The sequence below is a fragment of the Sinocyclocheilus grahami genome, unplaced genomic scaffold, assembly GCF_001515645.1.
Source record: "Sinocyclocheilus grahami isolate Dianchi unplaced genomic scaffold, SAMN03320097.WGS_v1.1 scaffold308.1, whole genome shotgun sequence".
Lineage (NCBI taxonomy): Eukaryota > Metazoa > Chordata > Actinopteri > Cypriniformes > Cyprinidae > Sinocyclocheilus > Sinocyclocheilus grahami.
Window position 1 is genome coordinate 1163514 of NW_015505487.1, and position 26524 is coordinate 1190037.

Sequence of the window (26524 nt, forward strand, 5' to 3'; positions counted from 1 at the left end):
TATTTGCAGTTTATAAGTCACTTCTGTGCTGATTCAAGAGAGAGACCGGAAGGTTGCTGCTTGGTAAAAACGTACGGTGGCAGTACTGTGGTACAGTGACGGTATCAGATGGTAATTCCATGTTACTAAAATTAATTATTATTGGAAATACCTTGGAGTACCATGTAATTACCATGGTATATTTTCTTGTAAATGATTTACGGAGTACAAAAAATGTGAAATGTCCTGTTGCAAATGAGGCTCTGTATGTAAACATGCATGCATGCATTTGTCAAAAAGGATTGCACATTTTCGCAAAAATGCTCATAATTACTATATTTTCTGAATACAGAGCAAAAGGTACCACCAAGCTTTGACTTGCCTCTTAAACCAGTGACTGTGACTGAGGGTGAGACACTTACCCTCAGCTGCCATGTACGTGGAACTCCTCCTCTAAAGATTCAGTGGATGAAGGACAGGCAGGAGCTTTCTTCGTCTGAAAATACTAAGATTACATTTGTTGATGGCACTGCCACATTGGAGATGATCCGTGTATCTAAGGCATATACTGGGGATTATCTCTGCAAAGCAACCAATGAGGCTGGTAGTGAATTCTGCAAGTCTAAAGTCACTATCAAAGGTATTGTGTGTGTGTGTGTGTGTGTGTAAGGAACATAATGTTTTTAATGTCCTTGGTAATTCTTTCTTTTTTTATGTGCTTCATCCTAACCTTGACATTCTGTTGGCTGTTTGCCAATATTAGAATCTTCTAATAATTATTATGCTTTCATTAATCTAATTCTGTCTTCTGTTTCTTTCTTGGCCTGACAACAGATTACTTTTGTCAGGGCAAGTACTTGCTTGTTGTTTACAAACAGGTCTCAATGATTTGTTTTGGCCAAATCTGCTTCTTTGCAAATGTTTCTTTGCCATTCTTATTCCTGCAGCTGTGCTTATTGAAAAAGTGAAATGGGTCATGTGTTTTTGTTGTCTAAAATGTTTTAGGCCTGAATCTTGAATATGAAAGTGAAAATGTATGTATCTCACTTCAATATTCCTTTAAAAGTTTCAGAGAAACCAGGAGCTCCTGCCCCGGCACAGGCAGCCCCTTCACCACCTGAAGCAGTTAAAAAGTTGGACAACCTCTTCTTCATTGAGGAGCCAAAGAGTGTCCATATCATTGAGAGTAAGTTATTCTCCATTTCATTTTTTAGGGGTGAACCAGTGTTGGGTGTAACGCGTTTCTAAGTAATTATATGACTTAACCACTGAAAAAAGTAAAGGAAAGGATTACTGTTCATTTTTAGGTAATTTAATTACAGTTACTTATATAGTATTTGCATTACAGTTTTAAATCAATATTGAATTTGAAATCTAAATGTATCTTCTAAAGGTAAAACTGAATGCAGCGTCTTTAACCCTCTGCTCGTCAGAGCGTTCACTTGCAGTTTTTTTCTGATAAGAGACAAAAGGACCTAAAATACCCAGATACAGATAAGACTAAAATCAATCAAATCTATAAAGGTTATACTTTTATTTGTGTACACTGACCATAACAACAAAACTTTGTGCTTTTATTAAATAAACAAAACAAACAGGGTGCGCTTTCTGCTGTTTTGGTCTCAGCGAACATCTTTCTGAAACGCGCCACAGAAACGAACGGAAACTCGGCGAATACTTCACACACAGACGTGAGAAATATGTCTTTAGAAAACTTGAAGTGTCTACTTATTCGAAAACGAATATTCTCTGATTATGTAATCCGTATGAAACTAAAGCGAGGTACAGTCTTTCCTGTCTCAGAACTCATTATCTGCAAACGCCCTAATCACCTAAATACAAAAGCATAGATAAAACATTTTTTTATCTGCCTTTAATTGTTTTTGGAAGAAGACTTGAGGAATAAACCGGAATTTACCTCAGAAGAACAGTGCAATCTGACGCGTCTTTATTCAGCGGAGATCATTTCTGTAATTTATTCTTACTTACATTAGTTAACGTGCTATTTTTTACATAAACTTGAATGCATTTTACTAGTTGGGCTTTTCCTAAACTGTCTTGCCAAAATGTGTGAAAGCGAGTAAAATGTGCTGAAATATCATATGCGATTCATATATACAGGCAACTTGTAGGCTAACATATAGGCTAAATGTCATATAAAATGAGGATGTAAATATAATATTGACGTTTATAGTGTGCAAAGCAATAAGAATTTAGTTTATAAAATATCAGAATACAGACAAAGCATATGTGCATGAATGACAGTACAAAATCGTGTTTTTTTGTTAGGAGTGGACAAAATTAGTATTAGTGACTGCTAATGTTGTATACATGTACAGCATGTCAGTGTGTATGAAATATGGTTCTAATTGCTTTGAAAAGATTAATTCTTACAGCTTGACAGATATAGGCCTACCCCTGGTCTCACAGACAAGGGTTAAGCCTAGTCTCAGACTAAAATACATTTCTGAGCTGTTTTAACTGAAAGAAACTTGCACTGACATACCTTAAAATATGTCAGTTCCATTGTTTTACTGTATCTCAAGATGCACCAGTAATGTTTTCTTCTGGCACATTTATAAAAGTTACTTAAAAATTTTCTTTTCTTAAGCTTTTTTTATTATTCAGATATTTTGCAGAGTAATTCTATTTGTTAACCAAAGAAGCTTACATTTTTTATTAAAATGCTTAAGTATTATAGTTGTTTTAAAGCTAAAAGGCTCAACTTTTCCATGTTTAACTCAAACTGAAAGAATTAAGTTTCATTTTTATGCATCAAGGTTTATAGGGATTTTATGATGTAATTAACGATTCGAATAATGAAGTTACTTATTGAGTAATTAAGTTACTTTTCAGACAGAGTAATTAGAAAAGTAATTTAAATACAAAATTGATGATGTAATTAGTAATTAATTACGGTTACACTTTATTTTAAGGTGTCCTTGTTACAGTGTAATTATACATTTAAGTACTAAGTAATATTAATTAACTACATGTACTTACTATATGGTTAGGATTAGAGTTTGGTTTAGGGTTACTTGCATGTAATTATGCATAATTAATTGTTATTACAATAGTAAGTACATGTAACATGTAAAAAAAGGACACCTTCAAATAAAAGGTGTTACCTTAATTACTTTTTAAAAGTAACTTACCCAACACTGGGGTGAACTGTATTCAAATGCAGAAGAAAGTTTTATTGATGCTATGTTTGATTTATGTTTTTGCAGAAGGTACAGCTACCTTCATTGCTAAAGTTGGTGGTGATCCCATTCCCAATGTGAAATGGATGAAGGGCAAATGGAGGCAGATGACTCATGGTGGTCGCGTCAGTATTGAACAAAAGGGCCAAGAGGCCAAGTTGGAGATCAAAGAGGTGACCAAATCTGACTCTGGTCAGTACAGATGTGTTGCTTCAAACAAACATGGAGAAATTGAGTGCAGCCCCAACCTGAATGTTGATGAGAAGAAAGAGACCACTTTAGAAATGGTGAAACTGAAGAAGTGAGTGTCTTGTCAAGTTGCAAACCATCCTCAAGAACCCCCCTTGACCAACATTAGTTACAGGCATTTTAATTTAAATGATTTGACTTAATGTCTAAATATGATTATTTTTATTGTTATAAATGATAGATTGTAATTGTAAAAAATAACTGATGTGTCTGATTGTTATTGCTCCATTTGTGCATATTTAAAAAATTTTTTTTAATGAATTTACATTGCAGTTATGTCATTATGCCAATTATGCCACACTATGTAAAACACTGATTGAGATGATAGCTATACAAGATTGCTTAAATTGTGTGCAATATTTTTATTAACAGAACTCCATCTAAGCAGAAAAGCCCTAAAGAGGAAAAGGATATTGACATTGTTGAGTTGCTTAGAAATGTTGATCCCAAGGAGTATGAGAAATATGCCCGCATGTATGGCATCACAGACTTCCGGGGTCTCCTTCAGGCTATTGAGTTTCTGAAGAAGGAAAAAGAACACGAAAGTGGAAGACCGGTAAGATTGATTCCGATAACAGTACAACAGCATCATATAGTTCCCTTCAGAAGATAAGATCAAGCACATTGCTTCTGTATCAATTTAGTGATGTGTTTTTATGAAATTTTGTGTTGATTGAAATTAGCAAAGTGCAGTGTAACCTTAAAGCAGCACTATGTAACTTTTGGCGCTCTAGCGGTTAATAAACAGAACTGCACACATCCTGCTGAAGAACATTCCAACCGGAGTTACTTCTCTGAGTTTATGTCTATGGCGATTCACGCAGGTATGTGTTACTCCGTAGTGGTGACGACCTGACCAGACTACAATAGTCCAAATATAAGTACTTATTATAAGTGTACCGTAGTGATTCGGAATAAGACAAAAACGCGGTTTGGAAGATGAATTCATGATGTACTCGCTCATTACATATATTTAGCAAATTTTGAACACAGAAAAAGTTACATAGTGTTGCTTTAAGCTTTTAATAAACATTACTTTGACACATGATAATATTCCTCTTAATTGATAACGTTCAAAGTTTTACTTAAATTTGCCAAATTTACCAAGTGGCAAAAATCTAACAAAAAAATGTGGTCAAGGAAGGTTCTAGTGACATTTACCTTTCAGGAACTCACCTTTCAAGCCAGGAATGAGAGTAAATTATATAAATTGTTTAATTGCTTGGATTTATTACATTTCAGGAAGTGGAAAGTGGTGCAAGAGAGTCTGAGGAGGATTTGGCTAAACTTGTTGCCGATTTGCAAAAGAGGATGGAACAAACTGAGGTTTGAAATCTAATTTTGTTATTTGTATTAAATAAACTCTTGCAGACAGCAAATTTCATTGTATTGAATAACAAAGCATCAAACCAAGTGGCATATCTTTTAAAGAATTATAGCACAATCATACGTAGTGAAAAGTGCATTTAGACACTTTCTGGTTGTCATACTTTAATGAAAGATGTCTATAATGTTGAAAACTACACCTGTGGTTTATTTGCTAGGACGCATGTTAGTTTTGTGTAAGTTAGGCTGCCTGCAAGTGCACATGGGAAGCCCGTACCTCAGAGTTGGGCATTTGTTATTATGACAAGTTGGACAAATACAGAAGTATCTTACTATGTATAATGTTACACAATATTTACAGTATGTTTTATACTGTAAATATTATGTAACGTTATACCCAGTTCTGAAAAGAAAATGATTAAAACCAGTAATTATCATTTATTTCTGCATGGTATTTTCAAAACATTACATAAAGCAACAGTCACAGTCAAAGGAGTGTGATTGAAGCTCTTTCATACGTAGTGCCATATTATTATTATTATTAAAAAAGAGTGTAAGAAATTTAATATAGCTATGCAGAATCATTACCATTCATAACGAGGCCCCTTACAAAGTCGGCAACTCAGGTATTATCTAGAATTCAGTTTGCTAAATGCAAAAATCTACTTTTTTCAACTTTGGTTAATGTCTAGATACTATGCAAATACTTTTTATAACCACTGTATGTCATTTACAGTGTGTTCTTTTGTTTTCTATGCAGCCTGTCACTGTGGTACGTGACATCACGGACCAGACAACTACTGTTAAGAAGGAATCTGTGTTTGAATGTGAAATCAAGATCAACTACCCGGAAATCACACTGTCCTGGTACAAAGGAACCCAAAAACTCACGTTATACCCAGTTCTGAAAAGAAAATGATTAAAACCAGTAATTATCATTTATTTCTGCATGGTATTTTCAAAACATTACATAAAGCAACAGTCAAAGGAGTGTGATTGAAGCTCTTTCATACGTAGTGCCATATTATTATTATTATTAAAAAAGAGTGTAAGAAATTTAATATAGCTATGCAGAATCATTACCATTCATAACGAGGCCCCTTACAAAGTCGGCAACTCAGGTATTATCTAGAATTCAGTTTGCTAAATGCAAAAATCTACTTTTTTCAACTTTGGTTAATGTCTAGATACTATGCAAATACTTTTTATAACCACTGTATGTCATTTACAGTGTGTTCTTTTGTTTTCTATGCAGCCTGTCACTGTGGTACGTGACATCACGGACCAGACAACTACTGTTAAGAAGGAATCTGTGTTTGAATGTGAAATCAAGATCAACTACCCGGAAATCACACTGTCCTGGTACAAAGGAACCCAAAAACTTGACAGTAGTGACAAGTATGACATCAAAATTGTGGGTGATCGTCACATCTTAAAGATCAAGGATTGCCAGATGAGAGATGAGGGCAATTATCGTATTGTGTGTGGCCCACATATCTCCAGTGCCAAACTGACAGTGCTGGGTGTGTAGCAACATCATTTGATTATCTTTTTAGTGAAAGCCCTAAATTATATCCTATACTCTAAGTTTTTACAATATTGACCCTTATTCTCTCTGCAGATGCTGAAGTGGAACAGCGTATGCAGGATGTGGCTGGTAAGGAAGGCCAAACTTGTGCATTGACTTGCCAGCTCTCTGTACCTAATGTAAAAACCCAGTGGTTTAAAAATGGGAAGCTTTTAGAACCTCACAGCAGATACACATTTGCTGTGGCAAATTACGCTCAGAAGCTCTCAATCAAAGATGTTAGACCTGAAGACCAAGGAGAATATACCTGCAAATACAAAAATCTTGAAACGACTGCAAATCTTTGGATCGAAGGTTTGTATAGATTCACTGAACTGTCAGACTTACGTTTACTGTAAATTATACCATCTACTAACCTCTTTTTTCATCATCTGTGACTACTTCTTCTTCACTTCTTATGGAAAAACTCTTCTTATTTTAAATGCCAGGGAAATTTTGCCTTCACATTTTCCTGGCTTTCTTAATAGCAAATCTTAATGGACTATATTAGGCAGAAAAAAAGGTTACGGCATTAGATTCTAGTCCTAATCATCCACCTTGCGTTATCTTTTTCTAGCCAAGCAAATACATTTCACCAAACGCATCCAGAACATTGTGGTGCGAGAACATCAGTCAGCCACTTTTGAGTGTGAGGTGTCTTTTGACAATGCTATTGTAACATGGTATAAGGACACTTGGGAGCTTAAAGAGAGTCCCAAATATACCTTCCGAAGTGAAGGGCGACGCCACTTCATGATCATCCGCAACGTTACCTCTGCCGATGAAGGTTTGTGGAGTTCCAATGCGGGACCATTTTTCGTTTTAATAATATTAAATAAAAAGGCCCATTTAACCAAATTAATAATCCTTTAGGCGTGTACTCGGTCATTGTCAGATTGGAGCCCAGGGGTGAGGCTAAAAGTACAGCTGAGCTTTACCTGTCAGGCAAAGGTCGGTACAGCTGTCGAGCTCCAGCATTTACTTAACTAACATTCTCTAATATATGAAGGCTCCTTACAGGTATTTTTTCTTTGTTTTTTTTTCTCTCAGAAATTGATATAGAAAGGGTACCTTATGGTAAGTATGTGACAAATTTTTTTTTAACCTTTATAACACCTTTAGTGCATATTGACAGATTATTTCACACAGTTCATTAATTTATATAAGTAAGCTTAAAAATTTTCAATTACACTTACACAGACATCCCAGATACATCAATACAAGTGCCTGAAGCAGCTGCGTTAACCATTGAAGGTGAGATTGAGAAATCTATGTAAAATGACTTCTGAAAATACATAAATCTCTATCCTCAAAATCAGTGATAGTTACTCATAAACTTATTATTTTTGATAAGCTGAATCTTCCATGGGATATTACCATTACGAAGAAAAAATGGAAACACAAGGTAAACTGCATAATTATGAGAATAATAAAACTGACATTTTCACCTCATCGTTTTCATATAGTATCATTCACTAAAACGGACAAAAATCACTTCACTATGAAAATCATTTAACTTCATCTGTTTTAACCATCAATCTGTTCAACAACACCAAAATAAATTAAATAACACAGTTTTTTTAACAGTTTTGTTTTGTCTGTTTCCCAACATCTTGCGTGAAATAACCAAATAACGTCAATATTTAAAGTATTCGTCTTTGGACACGTGTAACAACTTTTTACCCTTTACCAGAGTATGTGAGCTGGACAGCGGAGAGTGTTGTAGAGGAAATATCAGTTACAGGTATTACTGAGAGCTTTTGAGTCTACAAATATAATTTCTAACCCTCTTTCCACTTTTGTTTACCCACATAATGTATTTATATGTCTTGTATGTATTTGTGTTATTCATATTAATGTCTGTATCTCCCCTTGTTTTCACCCTGTCCTCACAATGTACGATTAATGTACTGTATGTGTTGTTATGTGTTGTCATACATTTACCAGTCTGACTTTGTTTATATGTGTAGCTTTACCAACGTAAATATTTCTGAACAGATTTATGTTTTTTTGTGTTTTCGTATGTTTCTCCAAAGCCAGTTGTTATTGTAATTATGGCGGTTATTCTAAGGACTTTCTTTGTTTCATCAGCCCCAAGGGTGCCAGTCGAAGAGGCTGTCAGTAGAAAAACCCTGGGAATGAGAGAGGTGGCTCCAACAACAGGTACTGAAAGAGAAAGAGCTTGCTGCTTTGCTACTTGTTGGCAAACATGCTTACATCATCCTCATGTCTGTCGTTTTTATGTGTCTTATTGTAAAATTGTGTGTTTACTTTCACCTTTGTTGTGCCGTGTCATGTGTTATCAGTGTTGTGTGCTGTTAATGTTTGTGATATTTGCTTCTGTGGCAGCTGCAAATTAATGAACAATTTTGGTGTAATAATAAGTTTTAAAATGAAATGTTGCACACAAATTTATATTTTACATACTTTTTTTCTGCTTTTTGAATTTTCTTAACTTCAGTAATGCTTTGATGCTATTCTGTATTGTGTGGATGTGTCAGTTCGTCTATGTGTAAATGTCAGTGATATCTCCGTAATTCTTGTCCTGATGCTTATGCATGGTTGCTTTCAAAGCTGAAGCTACTAGTTTGATATTATAGAGTTAATTGTTCTTAATATTCTCAAAGAATTCGAGGAACCTGAGCCATCTAAACCAGTGGAGCTAGTGCCTGAAGTACCTGTGAAAGGTATGCAGATGTCTGTCCAATGTGCTCCCGTGCTGTGTCCATAAGTTGCTGTTTTAATCCATTTTTGTGTGTCTATAGAGCTCTTTATAAACATTCTTTCTATTCTATCTGTGATGTTAATATTCTGTTGTAGTGTTATTTTTTTGTCTAATTGAATATTCTTACAGCATTTGTAATTCCTTTTTACCCAAAAGCCAAAAAGCCTGTGGAAGAAATAGTTACTGCAGTTATATTGCCAGAGCCAATTGAACCCCCCACAGCAAAAGGTATGGAAAGAACACGTCATTATTTGCTGTTCTGTCCTGTTCTGTCCATATACACCTTTTAAGCGAATCAAGTCTGTTTTAAGTCATTTGTAAATGTAAATGTTTGTTTATATGTTATTGCAACAACTTTTTTGTGAACATATTGATTTTTTTTGTCTTTTTGACTTTTAGATGTGACCCTCTTAATTCTGTTAATTGATGTTAAGTCTACGTGTTCTTATTGCATGCAACAGCAATTGTCAAATCTTGTGTCTGTTCTTTTTTATTTGTCTTGTCTTTCTCTGTTTGAGGTATGAGTTGAATTGTACCGCACTGTTATTTTCATTCATGCCTTAACTCTTCTGAAACTCTACAAATGTACTAATACCAAAAATATGTTATATGAAGAAGTGCCACAGCCAGCAGCACCTGTAGCTCCTGTGCCTTCTGCACCTAAGCCTGAAGAGCCTAAAGCTGCACCAGTAGCTGAGCCCAAACCAGAACCAAAGCCTAAGCCTGAGCCTACACCTGTGAAAAAACCTGAGCCACCCCCAGCCAAAGGTACTGTTAATTGCTTATACTTCATGTTGTGTAGGATTGTCTATGAGCTTTTCATATAACGTCTGTTGTTGCAATTGTCCAGCTTCCATCAGGAAGTGCACTGAATGTGACACTGTGTGTTATTTAATGTGTGCTTATGAAAATTAAACTGTAAACAATACAATGCATGTTCTTTGAAGTTCTTGTGGAGGAAAAGCCAAAACCAACAATTCAAGAACCACCAAAGAAAGTGCCAGCTAAACCCCATGAAGCCATAGCAGTTCCAGTGGAAGAACCGCCAAAGAAAGGTATAGACTCACTTTGTTTCTGTTGTATGTGTGTTTCTTTATTAAGTAGCCACATTCTTATAAGGAACACATGACTTACAGTGGATTTTGTATATGTCAATGTCTTTGTCCTGCAATATTGATTTTTTTTGTTGTATGTTAGATTGCAGACACGTTATTTTGTGTGGGTTTCTTGTCTACAAGTTTTCATATACCTGTATTTGTTGTGCGATTGTCCATCTTCCATTAAGAAGTGTGTTATATGTGATACTGTGTGTTCTTTCAAACCATACGATGCATGTTCTTTAAAGTTCTTGTGGAGGAAAAGAAGCCAGAACCACCAAAGAAGTTGCCAGCTAAACCTGATAAAGCCATTTCAGTTCCGGTGGAAGAACCTCCAAAGAAAGGTATAGACTCACCTTTTGATGTAGGGCTATTTTCTGTTGTATGCGTGTTTCTTTTTTAACTAGCCACACTCGTATTAGGAACACATGACTTAGGGTGGCTTTTATGTTAATGTCTTTGTCCTGCAATATTACATTTTTTTTTGTACTCTCATTATATTTATTATGTACTGTTCATTGTTTATGCTTTATTTGTGTGGGTTTCTTTTCTACAAGCTTTTTATATACCTGTCTTTGTTGTTTGTCCAGCTTCCATTAGGTCGCATGTTATATGTGACACTGTGCGTTCTTTGTCGTGTGTTGTGAAAATGAATCTTTAAACCATACAATGCATGCCCTTTAAAGTTCTTGTGGAGGAAAAGAAGCCAGAACCACCAAAGAAATTGCCAGCTAAACCTGATGAAGCCATTGCAGTTCCGGTGGAAGAACCTCCAAAGAAAGGTATAGACTCACTTTTTGTATGTAAGGCTATTTTCTGTTGTATGTGTGTTTCTTTTTTAACTAGCCACACTCTTATTAGGAACACATGACGTGGCTTTTATGTCAATGTCTTTGTCCTGCAGTATTACTGTTGTACTCTTATTGTTATGTACTGTTAATTGCTTATGCGTTATATTGTGTGGGTTTCTTGTCTACAAGTTTTCATATACCTGTCTTTGTTGTCCAGCTTCCATTAAGAAGAGTGTTATATGTCATACTGTGTGTTCTTTCATGTGTGGCTATGGAAATTAACCTTTAAACCATACGATGCATGTTCTTTAAAGTTCTTGTGGAGGAAAAGAAACCAAAACCACCAATTCAAGAACCACCAAAGAAAATGCCAGCTAAACCTGATGAAGCCATTAAAGTTCCAGAGGCAGAACCTCCAAAGAAAGGTATAGACTCACTTTTTGTATGTAGGGCTACTTTGTTATATGTTTGTTTCTTCGTTAACTTGCCAAACTCTTCTGAGGAACACACAACCTTACTGTGACTTTTGTTTATGTCATTGTGTTTGTCCTGCAATATTATTGGGTTTCAGTGTATGTTTATTATTGGGTACTGTTCATCGCTTATGTTTTATGTCATGTGGTTTTCTTGTTTAAGGGCTTTTCACATACCCATCTTTATTGTTGCAATTGTCTAGCTTCCATTAGGAAGCGTATTGTATGTGACACTGTGTGTTTTAGATGTGTGCTTATGAAAATGAATCTTTAAACAATACAATGCGTGTCCTTTAAAGTTCTTGTGGAGGAAAAGAAACCAAAACCACCAATTCAAGAACCACCAAAGAAAGTCCCATCTAAACCTGAGCAAGTGATTACAGTGGAAGAACCTCCAAAGAAAGGTATAGACATATACTAGGTTTTGTATGTAAGGCTGTTTTCTGTTGTATGTTTGTTTCTTTATTAACTAGCCACACTCTTATGAGGAACACGTGACAGTGGGTTTTGTTTATGTTATTGTCTTTGTCCTGCATTATTATTGGGATTGGGTGTATTCTTATTGGTAGCTTCTACCATATCTTTTACATCCTATGTCTTGGTTTCTTATGTATCTTAAGTCTTATATATTTAAATGATATTTCACTCCTCTTCTCTCACTCTTAAAACAGTGCAATTTGAAGCATTGTTCTTAACTTTAATATTCTTTCTAAGTGCAAGAACCTTCCAAGAAGTCAGAGGCCCCTCCGTTTTTGCCTACACAGAGAGAAGACTTGATTGAGGAAATAGGTTATAAGAAACCAGATGCTGCTGTTCACAAATTAGAAGATAAAGAGAGCAAGGTGCCTCAGAAGCAAGAGACTGTTGCTGGTATCAAAAAGGAAGAAATTACAGACAAACTACTTACAAAAGAGACTGTTCCTATCCCTAAAAAGCAGGAAAAGCAAGAGGTACCCCTTCCTTCTAAAAAGGATGAGGCAATTGAACCTAAAAAGAAAGTGGTTCCTCTTCCTCCTAAAAAGGATGAGGCAATTGAACCTAAAAAGAAAGTGGTTCCTCTTCCTCCTAAAAAGGATGAGGCAATTGAACCTAAAAAGAAAGTGGTTCCTCTTCCTCCTAAAAAGGATGAGGCAATTGAACCTAAAAAGAAAGTGGTTCCTCTTCCTCCTAAAAAGGATGAAATTGTACCTCAAATGAAAGAGGTTCCTCTTCCTGCTAAACAAGTTGAGGAAATATTACCTAAAAAGAAAGATGTTCCTCCTTCTCCTAAAAAGGATGAAGTTGTACCTCAAAAGAAAGAGGTTCCTCTTCCCCCTAAAAAGGATGAGGCAATTGAACCTAAAAAGAAAGAGGTTCCTTTTCCTGCTAAACAGGATGAGGAAATATTATCTAAAAAGAAAGAGGTTCCTCTTCCTCCTAAAAAGGATGAGGCAATTGAACTGAAAAAGAAAGTGGTTCCTCTTCCTCCTAAAAAGGATGAAATTGTACCGCAAAAGACAGAGATTCTTAAAAAAGATGTGCCTCAAACTGTACTTCAAAAGAAAGAGGTACTTCCCACACAAATTTCAGAGAAGAAAGAAGAAAAAGACGTTTTCTTCATGAAAGAAATTACACATCTACAGAAGGAAGTAATAGCTCCTGCACAAATTGTAGAGATGAAAGAAGAAATCGAAGAAATTTTCTTCAGAGAAGAAATTACACAGATGGAAGTATCACTTAAATCAAAACTGGAAGAGAAAGAAGATATTTTACCTAAAAAGAAGGAAGTAGTTGCTCTCACTAAAAAAGAAGAGGTCGTAATGACTCAAAAGAAAGAAGTTCCTCTTCCTGCTAAAAAGGATGAAGAAATTGTACCCCAAAAGAAAGAGGTGACCCCTACAAAAGGTACAATGATCTAGGACAACATCTGATTGTCCGTTCTTCTAATTCTTTACCTTCCTGTCTTAGAAATGACTTTCTTTGAACTTCTTAACTATTTTATTGAACAAATTTCTTTGTCTGTGTAGTCCCATATATGTTTGTCACTTGTCTCTTGTCCTTCTCTAGTTTGTTCTTATTCTTCTTCATTAACCTCTTACACTCGCTAGAGTGATCTCTTGATCTTATAGATGTGAATCTTACATATTTCATACTCTCTTAAGTTACTTTGGATTCAACAAAATCTACAACAGAAGAGCTGCAAAGAAAGCCGGATACAATTATTTTTCTACCGAAGAAATATGAGAAGACCGAAGGTACATAAATCAAACACAAATCTTTTTTTCTATTGAACATCATTTTGTCTTCATATTCTGTTACAATCCCATGAAGTATATTAAGTCCAGCAATACTTAATGTCTTTCAAGTGGGTGAAACCAAATCCCAAAAGGTCCAAACTGCTCAAACACCACAAATCACTTAGGGATAAGAGAAGTCACACCCTGTTAAAAGTACAGTTTATGAAATCGCTGTGGGAGAATTTGTGTAAATTTCTTTAAAATATAATTGCTCTTAAATGAATCTTTCTTATAAAGAACTCCGAGTTGTTTCAAAGCCTGAGACAGTATTAATTTCTCCATATTCACCACTTACTTAAATGATTTCTCAGAAGAAATGCACATGCAATTCAGACTGTTTAGTGTTAAGTGTACTCCTTTAGTATATTTAGATTTATGATGAGTCTCTCTTACAAAAGAATTGTCTTTCTATTATCTATCAATCTCTTGGTTCAACTGTTGGGTACAAATTCTTCTTCACATTCAAAATCTTCAAGAATCCACTTCTGTCCTGAGGAAGGATGAAGTCACACCATCAGACAGTCAGAAAATTGCAATGAAAATTGCAATGAAGTCTCTTCTAATGGAAGAAACTTCAAAAGAGGACGCCTCTCATCGAAAAGCTGTATCACAAACAGAAATACTGTATGACAGAAAACATGGCAAAGAAATTGATGATTTACAAATTTCAAAACTGGGGGATTCTTCAAAAGAAAGTATATTGACTTCAGAAGAATTTAGGATGAGTGAAACATGTTCTGGTGATGAACCATCTAGACCACTTGTAATGACAGGTAAGATACAAATAATATACAGTGCTTAAATTATGATTTACAAATTGTGACTATATGATCACTGAGAGTTTTAGAGGATTTGTACCTTTTGTAGTCTCTGTAATCAGATCACTGCAATTTCAAAATCATGAAACGAAAAGAGTTGTTTCAAAGACTGAGACAGTATTAATTCTTCCACATTCTACTTTTACAGAAGCTATTTTAAAACAACATTCTTTTGAAGTGCAAGAACCTTCCAGGAAGCCAGATGTTGTTCTGTCACTGGCTACAGAGAAAGGAGATTTAATTGAGGACATAGGTCATAAGAAACTAGTTGTTGTAGATAGTAAATCAGAAGGTAGAGAAGGCAAAATACCTCAAGAGAGAGAGACAGATGCTGGTCCCAAAAAAGAGGAAACCGCAGACAAAATTCCTAAAAAAGTGACTATTGCCACCCCTAAAAAGAAGGATGAAATTGTACTTCAAATAGAAATGTTTGCTGTCTCTGCTAAAAAGGATGAGGTTCCTCTTCCTCCCAGGACAGATGAAGAATTAGTGCTCCAAAAGAAAGAGGTTCATCTTCCCCATAAAAAGGAAGAGAAACGTGCACTTCAAACGATAGAGGTTCCTCTTCCTGCTAAACAGGATGAGGAAATGTTACCTAAAAAGAAAGATTTTCCTCCCAGAAAAGATGAGGAAATTGTATTTGAAAAGAAAGAGATCCTTCTTCCTCCCAGAGAGGTTGAGGAAATATTGTCTAAAAATAAAGAGATTTCTGTTCCCTTTAAAAAAGAAGAGGAAATTGCACTCAAAAAGAAAGAGGTTCCTCTTCATTCTAAACAGGATGAGGAAATGTTATCTAAAAAGAAAGATGTTTTTCCCAGAAAGGATGATGAAATATTGCGTAAAAAGAAAGAAATTGTATCTAAAAAGAAAGGGGCACCTTGTAAAAAGGAAGAGGAAATTGCACTTCAAAAGAAAGAAGGTTCTCTTACTACTAAATGGGATGAGGAAATTGTGTTTGAAAAGAAAGAGATGGTTCTTCCTCCTAGAAAGGATGAGGAAATCTGGCCTAAAAATAAAAAGATTCCTCCTTCCCATAAAAATGATGAGGAGATTGCACTTCAGAAAAAAGAGCTCCCTCTTCCTGCTAAACAGGATGAGGAAATGTTACAGAAAAAGAAAGATGTTCCTCCCAGAAAAGATGAGGAAATTGTATTTAAAAAGAAAGAGATGGTTCTTCCTCCCAGAATGGACAAGGGAATACTGCCTGAAAAGAAAGAGGTTATTTGTTCTCCCAGAATTAATGAGGAAATAATGTCCAAAGAGAAAGAGATTCATCTTCCCTCTAAAATAGAAGAGGAAATTGTGTCTAAAAACAAAGTAGTTTGTCTTCTTCCCAGAAAAGATGAGGAAGTTGTTAAGGTTGAGATTTACCTCCCTTCTAAAAAAGATGAGGAATTTGTACTTAAAAAGAAAGAGGTTCCTCTTCTTCCTAAAAGGGATGAGGAAATGTACCTTCAAAAGAAAGAGGCTCCTTTGCATTGTAAGGATGAGAACATGTTAACTCAAATGAAAGAGGTTCCTCTTCCTCCTAAAAAGGATGAGGAAACCATAACTCAAAATGAAGACATAGCTCTCTCACCCACAGCACAAGTAGTAGTTCCACTGAGAAGGAAGCAGGCTGTCAGTGCTCCTAAAACAGAAGAAACTATGCCTCAGAGGAAAGAGATAGCCCACGCACAAATTTCAATGGAGAATGAAGAAAGTTCACTTAAAAGAAAAGAAGTTACTCCTCGTCTTGATAGGGCAGAAATTCCACACAAGACGGAAGTGTCCTACTTACTTAAACTGGAAGAGAAGGAAGATAATATGCCAAAACAGGAGGTTGTTACAATTCCTAAAACAGAGGAACTTGTGCACCAAAAGAAAAAGGTCATTTCCGAGCATAAACCACAGGGGAAAGATGATGCTCAGCCTAAAAAGAAGGAAATTGTTGCTGTCACTAAAAAAGCAGATGCTATAGTACCTCAAAAGAAAGAGGTTATTCTTCCTTCTAAAAAGCTTGAAGAAATTGTTCCTCAAAAGAAAGAGGTTACCCCTGCAAAAGGTATAATGATATCAAACAACATCTGGTTGTCTATTTCTCTTATTCGAAAACTTGGTTTCTTAGAAATGATTTTCTTTGAGCATCAAATCTTTCAATCTTAGAGTGTTTATATGTGATATGTGGTCTTGTGTATCAGTCTTCTTGCAATTACATCAAGTTGGATACTTCCAGAGGAAAATACTTTAATACCAAAAAAAAAAAAAAATCAGGACAATTTTTTTTTTCTGACTAACCTCTTCTTTGTTCTTTTGTCTTGAAGTCATAATGTTACGACCCCTGATCATTTTCTCTGTTTTGTGTTAGAAACATTTTATATTATGTTTGTGGTGTTTAATGGTAAAATTACAAAAATTGTGTTTGAGGTTATAATGTACAATTTTATTTGTGATGTAAAGTAGCAGAGCTAGAGAAGAAGCCATCTCCAGAGAAGACACCTGTTTCTGTGAAAGACTTCACAGCCCCAAAAGGTAGAGAGTACTGTGGGGATTCTTCAACAAACTCTTTTGTCATACTAAATTTTATGTTTCAGTTTGTCATATTATGGTGGTCTCTTTTTGTTGTTAGTCCTGCTTTTGTCAAGTCCAATCTTTAATGTATATCTTGTTGTATCTCATATCTTGTTGTCAAAGGTTTATTATTTGTTCATTATAACTTCATATCTTCTGTCATAATAACACCTTAAAATGTTGAAATGTTACAGTTGAAAAGAAACCATCTCCAGAACCTGAAAGAAAGAAAGAACCTTTGCCAGAGACTGTTTCCCCAACAGGTACTTTTTTTGTTTGTGATATGTTTTGTCTAATAACAATGCTTGTTTCTTTAGCACATCCTTACATCAATAGAGCCTTAACACACTGTACATTTGCTGTCATGTTTTTATGTTGTTCTGTATCATTTGTGTGTTGTGTGTCATTGTAACAAAATAGTCTTAATGATTAAAGGTTCATGCTTGGTGAACCACTCTTATTTAGAAAAGTAACTTTATTAGTATTGTCACAATGTTGTGTTGTGTTAAGCCTCTTAGAGGTGCTGAAAACATGTTCTGTCAAGTCTAAGTTTATGTGAAAGCATGTCATTATTGTTGTTTGCATGAGTGAATTCTTAATATTCTCAAATTTCCACAGCAAATATCTTCCAAACATATTTTCTTGCAATAATTCCTTAAAATATAATATGTGTATCATTTCATATATTGTTTGTCATGCATGTAATATCTGTGTATCTGTTTCTTAACCTCGATAGAGGTTTAAAAGGTTTTATTCTTTCATTACATTGTGTTATCTTCAATATCTTTCAACTTGAATTGATGTCAAACAATACACTCTATTTTAAGTGAAAGAGGTCGATAAGAAAGCTGAAGATAAACTCATCTCTAAGCCCAAGGAAGAGAAGATAATTCCAACAAAAGGTATTATGGTAACCACAAGTCTGCATCCGTGTACTGTGCTGAAAAGGAATGTCTAGTTTTGAAATCTCATCACATCTTTGAAATTCCTTTTTGAAGTACCTACACCTAAAGAACCAGAGAAGCTAAAGCCTGCTCCAAAGGAAGAACCGGTACCAATTGTCCAAACCGTGGAAGGTACTGAAACTGAAACTCTTTTTCATACTCCCACTGTTTATAAAATATCTTTGGGTAATTATCTTTATTGAAAATTTTTTTGTTAATAACAGGTAGGTCATCATTTCTTAATGTGTTTTCTTAATTTTTTTTCCTAAACTTTTTCTTAACTTTAGTAAGATGTGTGGTAATGTCTGTCATGTTGTCTTGTATGTGCTTCTGATATGTGTAAGCTATTAAGTGATCCTCACAGCATCCCCCATTCCACTTAATGAAAAGACGTGTCTTATTTATATCTCAGCAGTTTAACTCACAAACAGTTACTCAAAAAAGACAATAAAATATGTATATCAAAACAGATTCACATTACAAATAAAAAATGCCCCCAAAGCATTTTCTGCACATTTCCAATATTTCATTTCGACACATTTCTTTGCACTACATAACAAAATATTGTTATTGTGAATTATTTTAACTATTTGTGACAACTTTTCTAAATCAGATGGTGAAAAGGGACCCGTTTCTGCACCTGCTCCAGGAAAGAAAGGTAAGAAAAAAAATGTGATTCTTAAAACTTAAAATCTTTTCTCACAGATGGCAGAGCCATTTCAGATTATATGTTCTCTTCAGTTGTGTTATATGATATTTTGAATTTTGTTATGTGTATTGAAATATATTGAATGTTGTCAGTACCATCTTGTTAGTTTGTCTGTTATTGATTGTGTCCTTTAGTCTTTTGTTATGTTTTGTCTTGAAATAGTTTGTTGTACTGGCAAAAGTACGTCAGTGTGTTAAATGTGCTGTGTTTATGGTTGTTTTTTATGTATCGTTCGCTTTATAATGGCATACATTTCCAAATCTAAAGGAAAAGTTCTTAAAGTGAAGCAAGAAGAGGGAAGATTTGAAATTCCCACCTTAAAGAAACCTACAAGAGTTTCCAAAGATAAAGACGAAGATCAAGAAATGGTAAAACTGAAGAAAGTGCTCAAACCACAAGAGGAGGAATATAAAGAGAGTCCCAAAGTGTATGCTGAGGCTCATACTGAAGTTATGATAACTGAAAGTTATGAGGCAGAAATGCATTTTGAGACTTATGAAGTGACTAAGAGAGTTGAGAAAATCCAACCTGAGGTAGGCAAAAAGATGCCTGATGAACCTGAGCAAGCACCACCTCAAATAAAACCAGAAACCGTATTAGAAGAAAAAGTGAAAAAGACACCAATTGGAAAGGTTCCAAAAAAAGATACACCGGAGGAGCCTGGCTTAGCTCTGAAAAAGGTTAAAAAGTTACCAGTAGACACAAAAGAACAAGAATCTGTCAAATTAAAGCCATTTGAGAAACCTGTAAAACCGCCAAGTGAAACCGAAAAAGACACCAAAAAAGAAGAAAAAGGAAGAGAACCTATAACTTTTGACAGAAGTAGGGAACCAGTTACTTTTCAGAAAGGAGACCGACCTGAAAAGGATGAGAAGCCAAAAGAACCCGATGTCCTCACGAAAAAAGAAGTGCCCTCCGTTCCTGACAAAAAGGTGCCTGATGAAGTTGCTGTTAAACCTGTAACCAGACCTCCCAAAGAGGAAGCACCTACAGAGCCTAAAGATAAATTATTTAAAGGTAAAGGTAAAATTCCATCTAAAGATCAGGAGCCTGAGGTGGTTCAACTAAAACCAATTCCGAAGAAACCTTCAGCTGGATCACCAAAAGAAAAGGAGGTTCCAGAGCCAAAAGAACGAAAACCAATTGAGTTGTCACCACTTACTAGGCCACCAAAAGATGAAGTTAAAACAGAACCAAGTATTCCACCAAAAAGAGTTGACAGTCAAGAAACTCCAGATAAAGGTAAAGAGGTTGAGAAGATACCAACTATTGTACCAGTAGAAGACAAAAAGGTACCGCTTAAAAAGTTTATGCCGGTAAAGAAGGAGATTACACCAAAGGAGGATGAGAAGAAGCCAATAGTCACCAAAAAGGGTATTTTACCCAAAGAGGCTGAGAAGAAAGAAGACATAATTCTAAAACCAGTTGAGCGTGCAAAGAGTGCAGTAGAGCCTGAAAAGATTCCTTCGCCTAAGGTTGAGAAACCAAAATCAACTGAACCAGTCTCAGTGGAGAGGAAGCCTAGTGAGGATTTAGCAAAGAAGCCAAAGAAAGTTTCACCCAAAGACTCGATTGAAGCTGTTATTTTGAAGAAAGTACCTCAGAAGGTTTCACCTAAGGAGGACAAATCTGAAGAAACTCCTCAGATCCCTGAAAAAGAGGAGATTCCAGTCAAAAAGGAACTGTCTCCTGGAGCTGTAGAGTTAAGAAAAGTGTCAACTCAGTTTGAAGAAGAACTGTTTGAAGAAGAGGTTGAGGTTGAATTTGAAGCGGAATATGAAGATGAAGAAGAAGCATGGGGATGGGAGGTTGCTTCTCGAGAGAGTTATGGATCAGAAGGCTCTGAAGAAAGGTATCTGGAGGAAGGGGCACTTGAGACTCCTGGGATGCCAGGGGGTAGACGAGGTGAGAGGGTGGCTGTGAGCTACACCAAAGAATGCCTCATTTTCCGTGCTATGGAATCCATCTCCCTGTTGTTATTTATTTTCACCCCAGATAATTTCCATGTCTACATCCATTTCCATCCACATAAACTGATAAATCTTGTCTGCCTCCTTCTTCATCTTCTTCAATATTCGTTGTGGCATGTGTGTTGTATTTTAATGTCTTTTCATCTTGTTTGTTGTTTATCTGTGTGTCTTCATTGATCTACGGCATATAACCACTGGTGGAAAGAATGGTCATTGCGTTGGGATTGTAATTTGTCATCTAACTTCTCATTAATTGGCAGCATGATTCTGTCATCTTCATGACTCTTCATTCCCATGTTTAATATTTACCTTTTGTCTCTAAGTGTTTTTTTCAGTACTGGACATTTTAATTTAACTTAAAATATATTTTCCATTTCCATGAATTGGAAATAATTGATTTTTGTTTGTTCAGAGGGAAAGCCTAAAGAGGAAGCTGGAAGAGGCAGAGGCTTAAGACGTAAGTTTATTTATTAAATTATTTTGATGATTTTTCATCAAATTTTTTTCCCTCAGCCATTTTAAGCATTGCTTTATACATTAGTCATGACAGCTCAGCAACAGATATATGTATATCAGTATGTAATGTGCTTACTATTTGCAGAAGTAGTAGTTCCATTTAATCCTCTTTTTGCATTACAGCAAGACAAACTCCATCTCCTGGTGATGCTGGAAGGGGTAGAGGGCTGAAGCCTGGTGCTGGTGGTGATAAGCCTCCAGGAGAATCACCATTTGGTGCCCAGCTCAAAGCCGTCCCCTTGAATTTTGTGAAGAAGCTCAAAGATATTGTGTTGCAGGAGGCCGAGTCCATTGGCTCCTCTGCTGTATTTGAGTGCCAGATCTCTCCATCTACTGCTATCACCACCTGGATGAAAGATGGAAGCAATCTAAGGGAGAGTCCAAAGCACAAATTCACATCTGATGGCAAAGACCGCAAACTGGCCATCATTGATGTACAGCTTTCAGACACTGGGGAGTACACATGTGTTGCAAAGCTTGGCAAAAATGAGAAGACCTCAACAGCTAAACTTATTGTTGAAGGTAGTGCATTGATTATGAGTAAAAACTGTGAATATACAAGCTTAGTCTTATACAAATATATATTCAAAAAATACTACCCAATGAATTGAGATGTCCTTCTGTTTGTTTGTTTTTTTTCCGTTTTGATAGAGTTACCAGTGAAGTTCACAAAGAATCTGGAGGAGGAAATGTCTGTGATTAAGGGACAGCCAATGTACTTAACCTGCGAGTTGAGCAAAGACAGGGATGTTGTCTGGAAGAAGGACGGAAAAGAGCTCAAGCAAATTGCTGGCAAAATTCAAATCAGTGTTATTGGATTGCAGCGCTCTGTGACAATTCAAGACACAAATGACGATGATGCCGGTGTTTACACTTGCGAGTGCGAGGACATCAAGTCACAAGCCAATGTGAAAGTCATTGGTATGCATATGGAAAATATTCATGGTTATTTATATTAGTTCTTTACCAAAACATAACTAAACAAAATATCTACCTTTGCAGAAATAATCAGAGATTGGTTAACAAAACCTTTGAGGGACCAGCATGTGAAACCAAAGGCTACTGCCACATTCAAGTGCGAACTGTACAAGGATACTCCTAACTGGAAGTGGTTCAAGGGAGATGAAGAAATTCCCACTGACCCTACAAATAAGACTGAGGTGAAAAAGGATGGAAAAGATATCACGCTTACAATCAAGAATGCTCAACCTGGTGATGTTGGAGAATATGCCATAGAAGTTGAGGGCCGCAGATATGCAGCAAAACTCTCTCTTGGAGGTGTGTTAGGCAGCCTTAGCATTTATTACCTTACTGCTAAAGGTTGTTTTTGTATTTCCCTAAATACTCTTTTTGTCTTTCATAAATATAGAGCGTGAAGCTGAGATCTTGAAGCCTCTTGCTAGTGTGGAGGTGGTTGAGAAAGAGGAGGCCAGCTTTGATACTGAAATTTCAGAAGATGATGTGCCTGGAGAATGGAAACTTAGAGGGCAGGTTCTGACAAGATCACCGGTAAGATTGTATATAGTTGAAAAAATGCATTATTTTATATAGGCTATTTTACATAATTTTTATTTTATTTTTTTTAATTCCCAGACGTGTGATATCAGAGCTGAAGGAAATAAGAGATTCCTTACATTGAAAAATGTTCAACTTGACCAGGCTGGAGAAGTCTCTTACCAAGCTTTGAATGCTATCACTACTGCAATGTTAACGGTCAAAGGTATGTCGTTGATGAGCAAAAAATGCATGCTGAAACAAGAAATGCAGTATTTATAAGCTAAATAGGGGGAAAAATAACTTGTGATAACTTGTGTTATTCACACCCATAGAGATTGAAATGGACTTCACAGTCCCATTGAAGGATGTTACTGTGCATGAAAAGAAACAGGCAAAGTTTGAATGCACGATCACAAAAGATGTGCCTAAAGTCATGTGGTTGAGAGGATCTGATATTATAACACCAGACCAAAAATATGATATCATTGATGATGGAAAGAAACACATGTTGGTCATAAACCAGTGTGAATTTGAGGATGAGGGAGAATATACTATTGAGGTGTTGGGTAAAACATCAACAGCCAAACTGACAGTTGAGGGTAAGTTTTCAAGCTATGTTTCAGTCATCATGGGGTCCTTTGAAAAATGTGTTTTGTTCACAAAATCACCAAGCTAAATTGGTTTTGCAATGGACTAACACATTATAGGTATGCGGCTGAAATTCATCTCACCGATATCGGATCAAACTGTTAAGGAAGGTAAAACAGCTCGGTTTGAGCTTGAACTGTCCCATGACAATGTACCAGTGACGTGGTACAAAAATGAAACAAAACTGCATCCGAGCAGAACTGTACTTACGCATGTTGATGGAAAGAAACATATATTAGAAATCAAGAACGTCACTCTAGATGATACTTGCCAAATAAAAGCAGAGGCTAAAGGATTATCAACAACAGCAAACCTGACGGTGCTAGGTAACTTATTATTATTATTATTATTATTATTATTATTTTGATGATAATGATGGTGGTAGTGGTCGTGGTGGTGGTAAGATAAGTGGTCCTGAAATCTGTACTCTAGTGAACATCAGTTTGTTGGTATACAAGCTGTTTTATCTCACAAACTGTACATTATAGGTTCGCTAAACTTAATTTGTTTTACATTTTAATATAGAGGGAGATGCCTACTTCACAGTTAAACTGCAAGATTACACTGCAGTTGAGAAAGACGAGGTCAATCTTGACTGCGAGCTCAGCAAAGATGTTCCTGTGAAGTGGTTCCACAATGAGACTGAAATTAAAGCCTCCAAGATGGTTGCCATGAAAGCTGATGGCAAACGAAGAATCCTGAGCATCAAGAAAGTTGAGGAAAAAGAAAAAGGATTATATGTTTGTGACTGTGGAACAGACAAGACTTCGGCCACGATGAACATTGAAGGTCAGTGATCAAGGTTATGCCCATGGAATGTAAATGGAGATTTTTTTTCCCCAGAGTGCCCTACACACCTGCACGCAATCTTTCAGCAGTTACAGGTTTAAATAATTAATTCAGGGTTTAATTAATTTCAGCTCGTGACATCAAAGTGGTGCGACCAATGTATGGTGTTGAGCTGTTCGATGGTGAGACAGCTCGTTTTGAGGTGGAAATTTCTGAAGATGATGTCCATGGCCAGTGGAAGCTGCAAGGAGAAATCCTCTCCCCATCACCTGTAAGACTACTAAAACTATTTGAAATGGTTACAAATGTAACTTTTGTATGAATGGCATAACTGTATTTTTGTCTCTGTGGCAACAGGATGTTGAAATCATTGAGGATGGCGCAAAGCACATCTTAACTTTGTACAACTGTAAAGTGTCCCAGTCTGGAGAGGTTTCATTCCAGGGTGCCAATGCAAAATGCTCTGCCAATCTAAAAGTGAAAGGTATTTTGTGACTAAATTTTACTTTAAATCCACTGTTTGATTCTAGAGATTCTTAAAACTTTTTTGGCGACTGACCACTTCCTCATCTGAATAAAAGTGTGGAATAACTGACTCCTCACTTGTGGGGGAAACTAGCTTAAAGCAATTAGACTCTATATATATATTGAGTATTTTATGTTATTTGAGTTGGTGGATTGTTTGTGTATTATTTAAAAGGGATGTTCTTTATGTATTTTTGCAGAGCTTCCCATTACTTTTGTAACACCTCTGGCTGATGTGCATGTATATGAGAAAGATGATGCAAGGTTTGAGTGTGAGATCTCAAGACAACCAAAGAGCTTCCGTTGGTTGAAAGGATCTCAGGAGATTACAACTGATGATAAATTTGAGGTACTTCAGGAGGGCAAAAGACACATTCTGGTGGTCAGATCTGCTGCCTATGAGGATGAAGCTAAGTATATGTTTGAGGCTGAGGACAAGAGAACATCTGCCAAACTTATTATCCAGGGTAAGGGGGAGAAAATAAATGCATTATTTAAAAAATATGTTTGTTTCGTAAACGTTTAAATACAACTGCTGCCAGATTGAATCATGTGCTTGCATTTTTCCCCAGGCATCCGTCTTGAGTTTGTCAGACCCATTAAAGATGTCACTGTTAAAGAGCGTGAGACTGCAGAATTCAGCATCGAACTCTCTCATGAAAAGGTTCAAGTAACCTGGTACAAGAATGACGTGCGTTTGCATCCAAGTAAAGTGGTACACATGTCAGAGGATGGCAAAACCCATACTCTGTCCTTCAAAGAGGTGTCTATTGATGACACTTCTCTAATTAAAGCTGAGGCCCTTGGGAAAACCTGTGAGGCAATGCTCACTGTACTTGGTAGGTGTTTAAATATTTTGTAGACACACTTAAAGGATCATACAGATAAATATTGAATACTGAATTGTACTGATAATTATTGAATTAAACTTAAATCCCTCTTGTTTATCAACAGAGGGAGAACCTTACTTTACTACCAAGTTGCAGGACTACACTGCAGTTGAGAAGGATGAGGTTGTCCTGATGTGTGAAGTGAGCAAATCATCTGCTCAGGTGAAATGGTTCAAAGACGGCAAGGAGATCACTCCCTCTAAGAACGTCCTCATCAAGGCTGATGGAAAGAAACTTATCTTGACAGTGAAGAAGGCAGAGAAGGCCAATATTGGTGAATATGTGTGTGACTGCGGCTCTGACAAAACAGCAGCCAAGCTTAACATTGAAGGTATGTATTTTTTATGTATTTTATGTTTGTTTTATTAATCCATATATCGATTCATAAATTATAATTGAGAAAATTACTATGAACTCGTATAACTTTGCCTTTCCTCTCCTGTTCTTTGCAGAGCGCGATATTAAGATTGTCCGTCCACTGTACAGCGTGGAGGTCACAGAGACAGAGACTGCTCGCTTTGAGACAGAAATCACTGAGGAGGATGTTCATGGTAACTGGAAACTCAAAGGAGATGCCCTGCACCAGTCACCGGTAATTTATGTTGCTCCTAAATATAACTTACAGATGCTTTTTGAACATTTTAATGTTTATCAAATGTAAAATAAGATAAAAAAATTCTGAAATTCTGAATTGTATTAAATGAATAGTTCACATAATAAATGCTAATTCTGTCACCATGACATAAAAACTGAAATTTTGGAAAAAAAAAATATATATATATATGTATATACACACACACACACACACACACACACACACATATATATCATTGAAGTAGTAAGTAGTAATTGTGCGCTATGTGTGACAAAAAGCTTGAAATTTACACTAAAAAATAGAGTCATTTGTGGCTTAGAACGGTTACATTTGGGGTGAACTGTTCCTTTAAGAGCTTACTATTGTGCTAAATTGTGCAATTTTTTT

General features: G+C 36.0%; 1 protein-coding gene across 1 annotated transcript in view; it reads left to right on the forward strand.

The window, feature by feature from the left end:
- Positions 1-26524, forward strand: part of ttn.2 (titin, tandem duplicate 2) — a 195235-nt gene that overhangs the window by 84923 nt on the left and 83788 nt on the right. The window contains exons 93-136 of the mRNA XM_016293855.1: positions 332-619; positions 1046-1165; positions 3210-3483; positions 3804-3987; positions 4674-4757; positions 6013-6280; positions 6379-6639; positions 6902-7111; positions 7198-7275; positions 7375-7401; positions 7525-7578; positions 7679-7729; positions 8018-8068; positions 8416-8487; positions 8952-9011; positions 9206-9277; positions 9665-9817; positions 9997-10104; positions 10395-10490; positions 10833-10928; positions 11252-11362; positions 11710-11814; positions 12125-13294; positions 16944-17015; positions 17249-17317; positions 17882-17956; positions 18053-18130; positions 18612-18656; positions 18975-20612; positions 21090-21134; positions 21317-21715; positions 21845-22114; positions 22196-22471; positions 22563-22702; positions 22787-22913; positions 23023-23289; positions 23398-23664; positions 23864-24127; positions 24259-24398; positions 24485-24611; positions 24853-25119; positions 25225-25491; positions 25607-25873; positions 25995-26134. Of these exons, the coding sequence (XP_016149341.1) occupies positions 332-619; positions 1046-1165; positions 3210-3483; positions 3804-3987; positions 4674-4757; positions 6013-6280; positions 6379-6639; positions 6902-7111; positions 7198-7275; positions 7375-7401; positions 7525-7578; positions 7679-7729; positions 8018-8068; positions 8416-8487; positions 8952-9011; positions 9206-9277; positions 9665-9817; positions 9997-10104; positions 10395-10490; positions 10833-10928; positions 11252-11362; positions 11710-11814; positions 12125-13294; positions 16944-17015; positions 17249-17317; positions 17882-17956; positions 18053-18130; positions 18612-18656; positions 18975-20612; positions 21090-21134; positions 21317-21715; positions 21845-22114; positions 22196-22471; positions 22563-22702; positions 22787-22913; positions 23023-23289; positions 23398-23664; positions 23864-24127; positions 24259-24398; positions 24485-24611; positions 24853-25119; positions 25225-25491; positions 25607-25873; positions 25995-26134 (9233 nt within the window). The remainder of the gene's footprint in view (positions 1-331; positions 620-1045; positions 1166-3209; positions 3484-3803; positions 3988-4673; positions 4758-6012; positions 6281-6378; positions 6640-6901; positions 7112-7197; positions 7276-7374; positions 7402-7524; positions 7579-7678; positions 7730-8017; positions 8069-8415; positions 8488-8951; positions 9012-9205; positions 9278-9664; positions 9818-9996; positions 10105-10394; positions 10491-10832; positions 10929-11251; positions 11363-11709; positions 11815-12124; positions 13295-16943; positions 17016-17248; positions 17318-17881; positions 17957-18052; positions 18131-18611; positions 18657-18974; positions 20613-21089; positions 21135-21316; positions 21716-21844; positions 22115-22195; positions 22472-22562; positions 22703-22786; positions 22914-23022; positions 23290-23397; positions 23665-23863; positions 24128-24258; positions 24399-24484; positions 24612-24852; positions 25120-25224; positions 25492-25606; positions 25874-25994; positions 26135-26524) is intronic.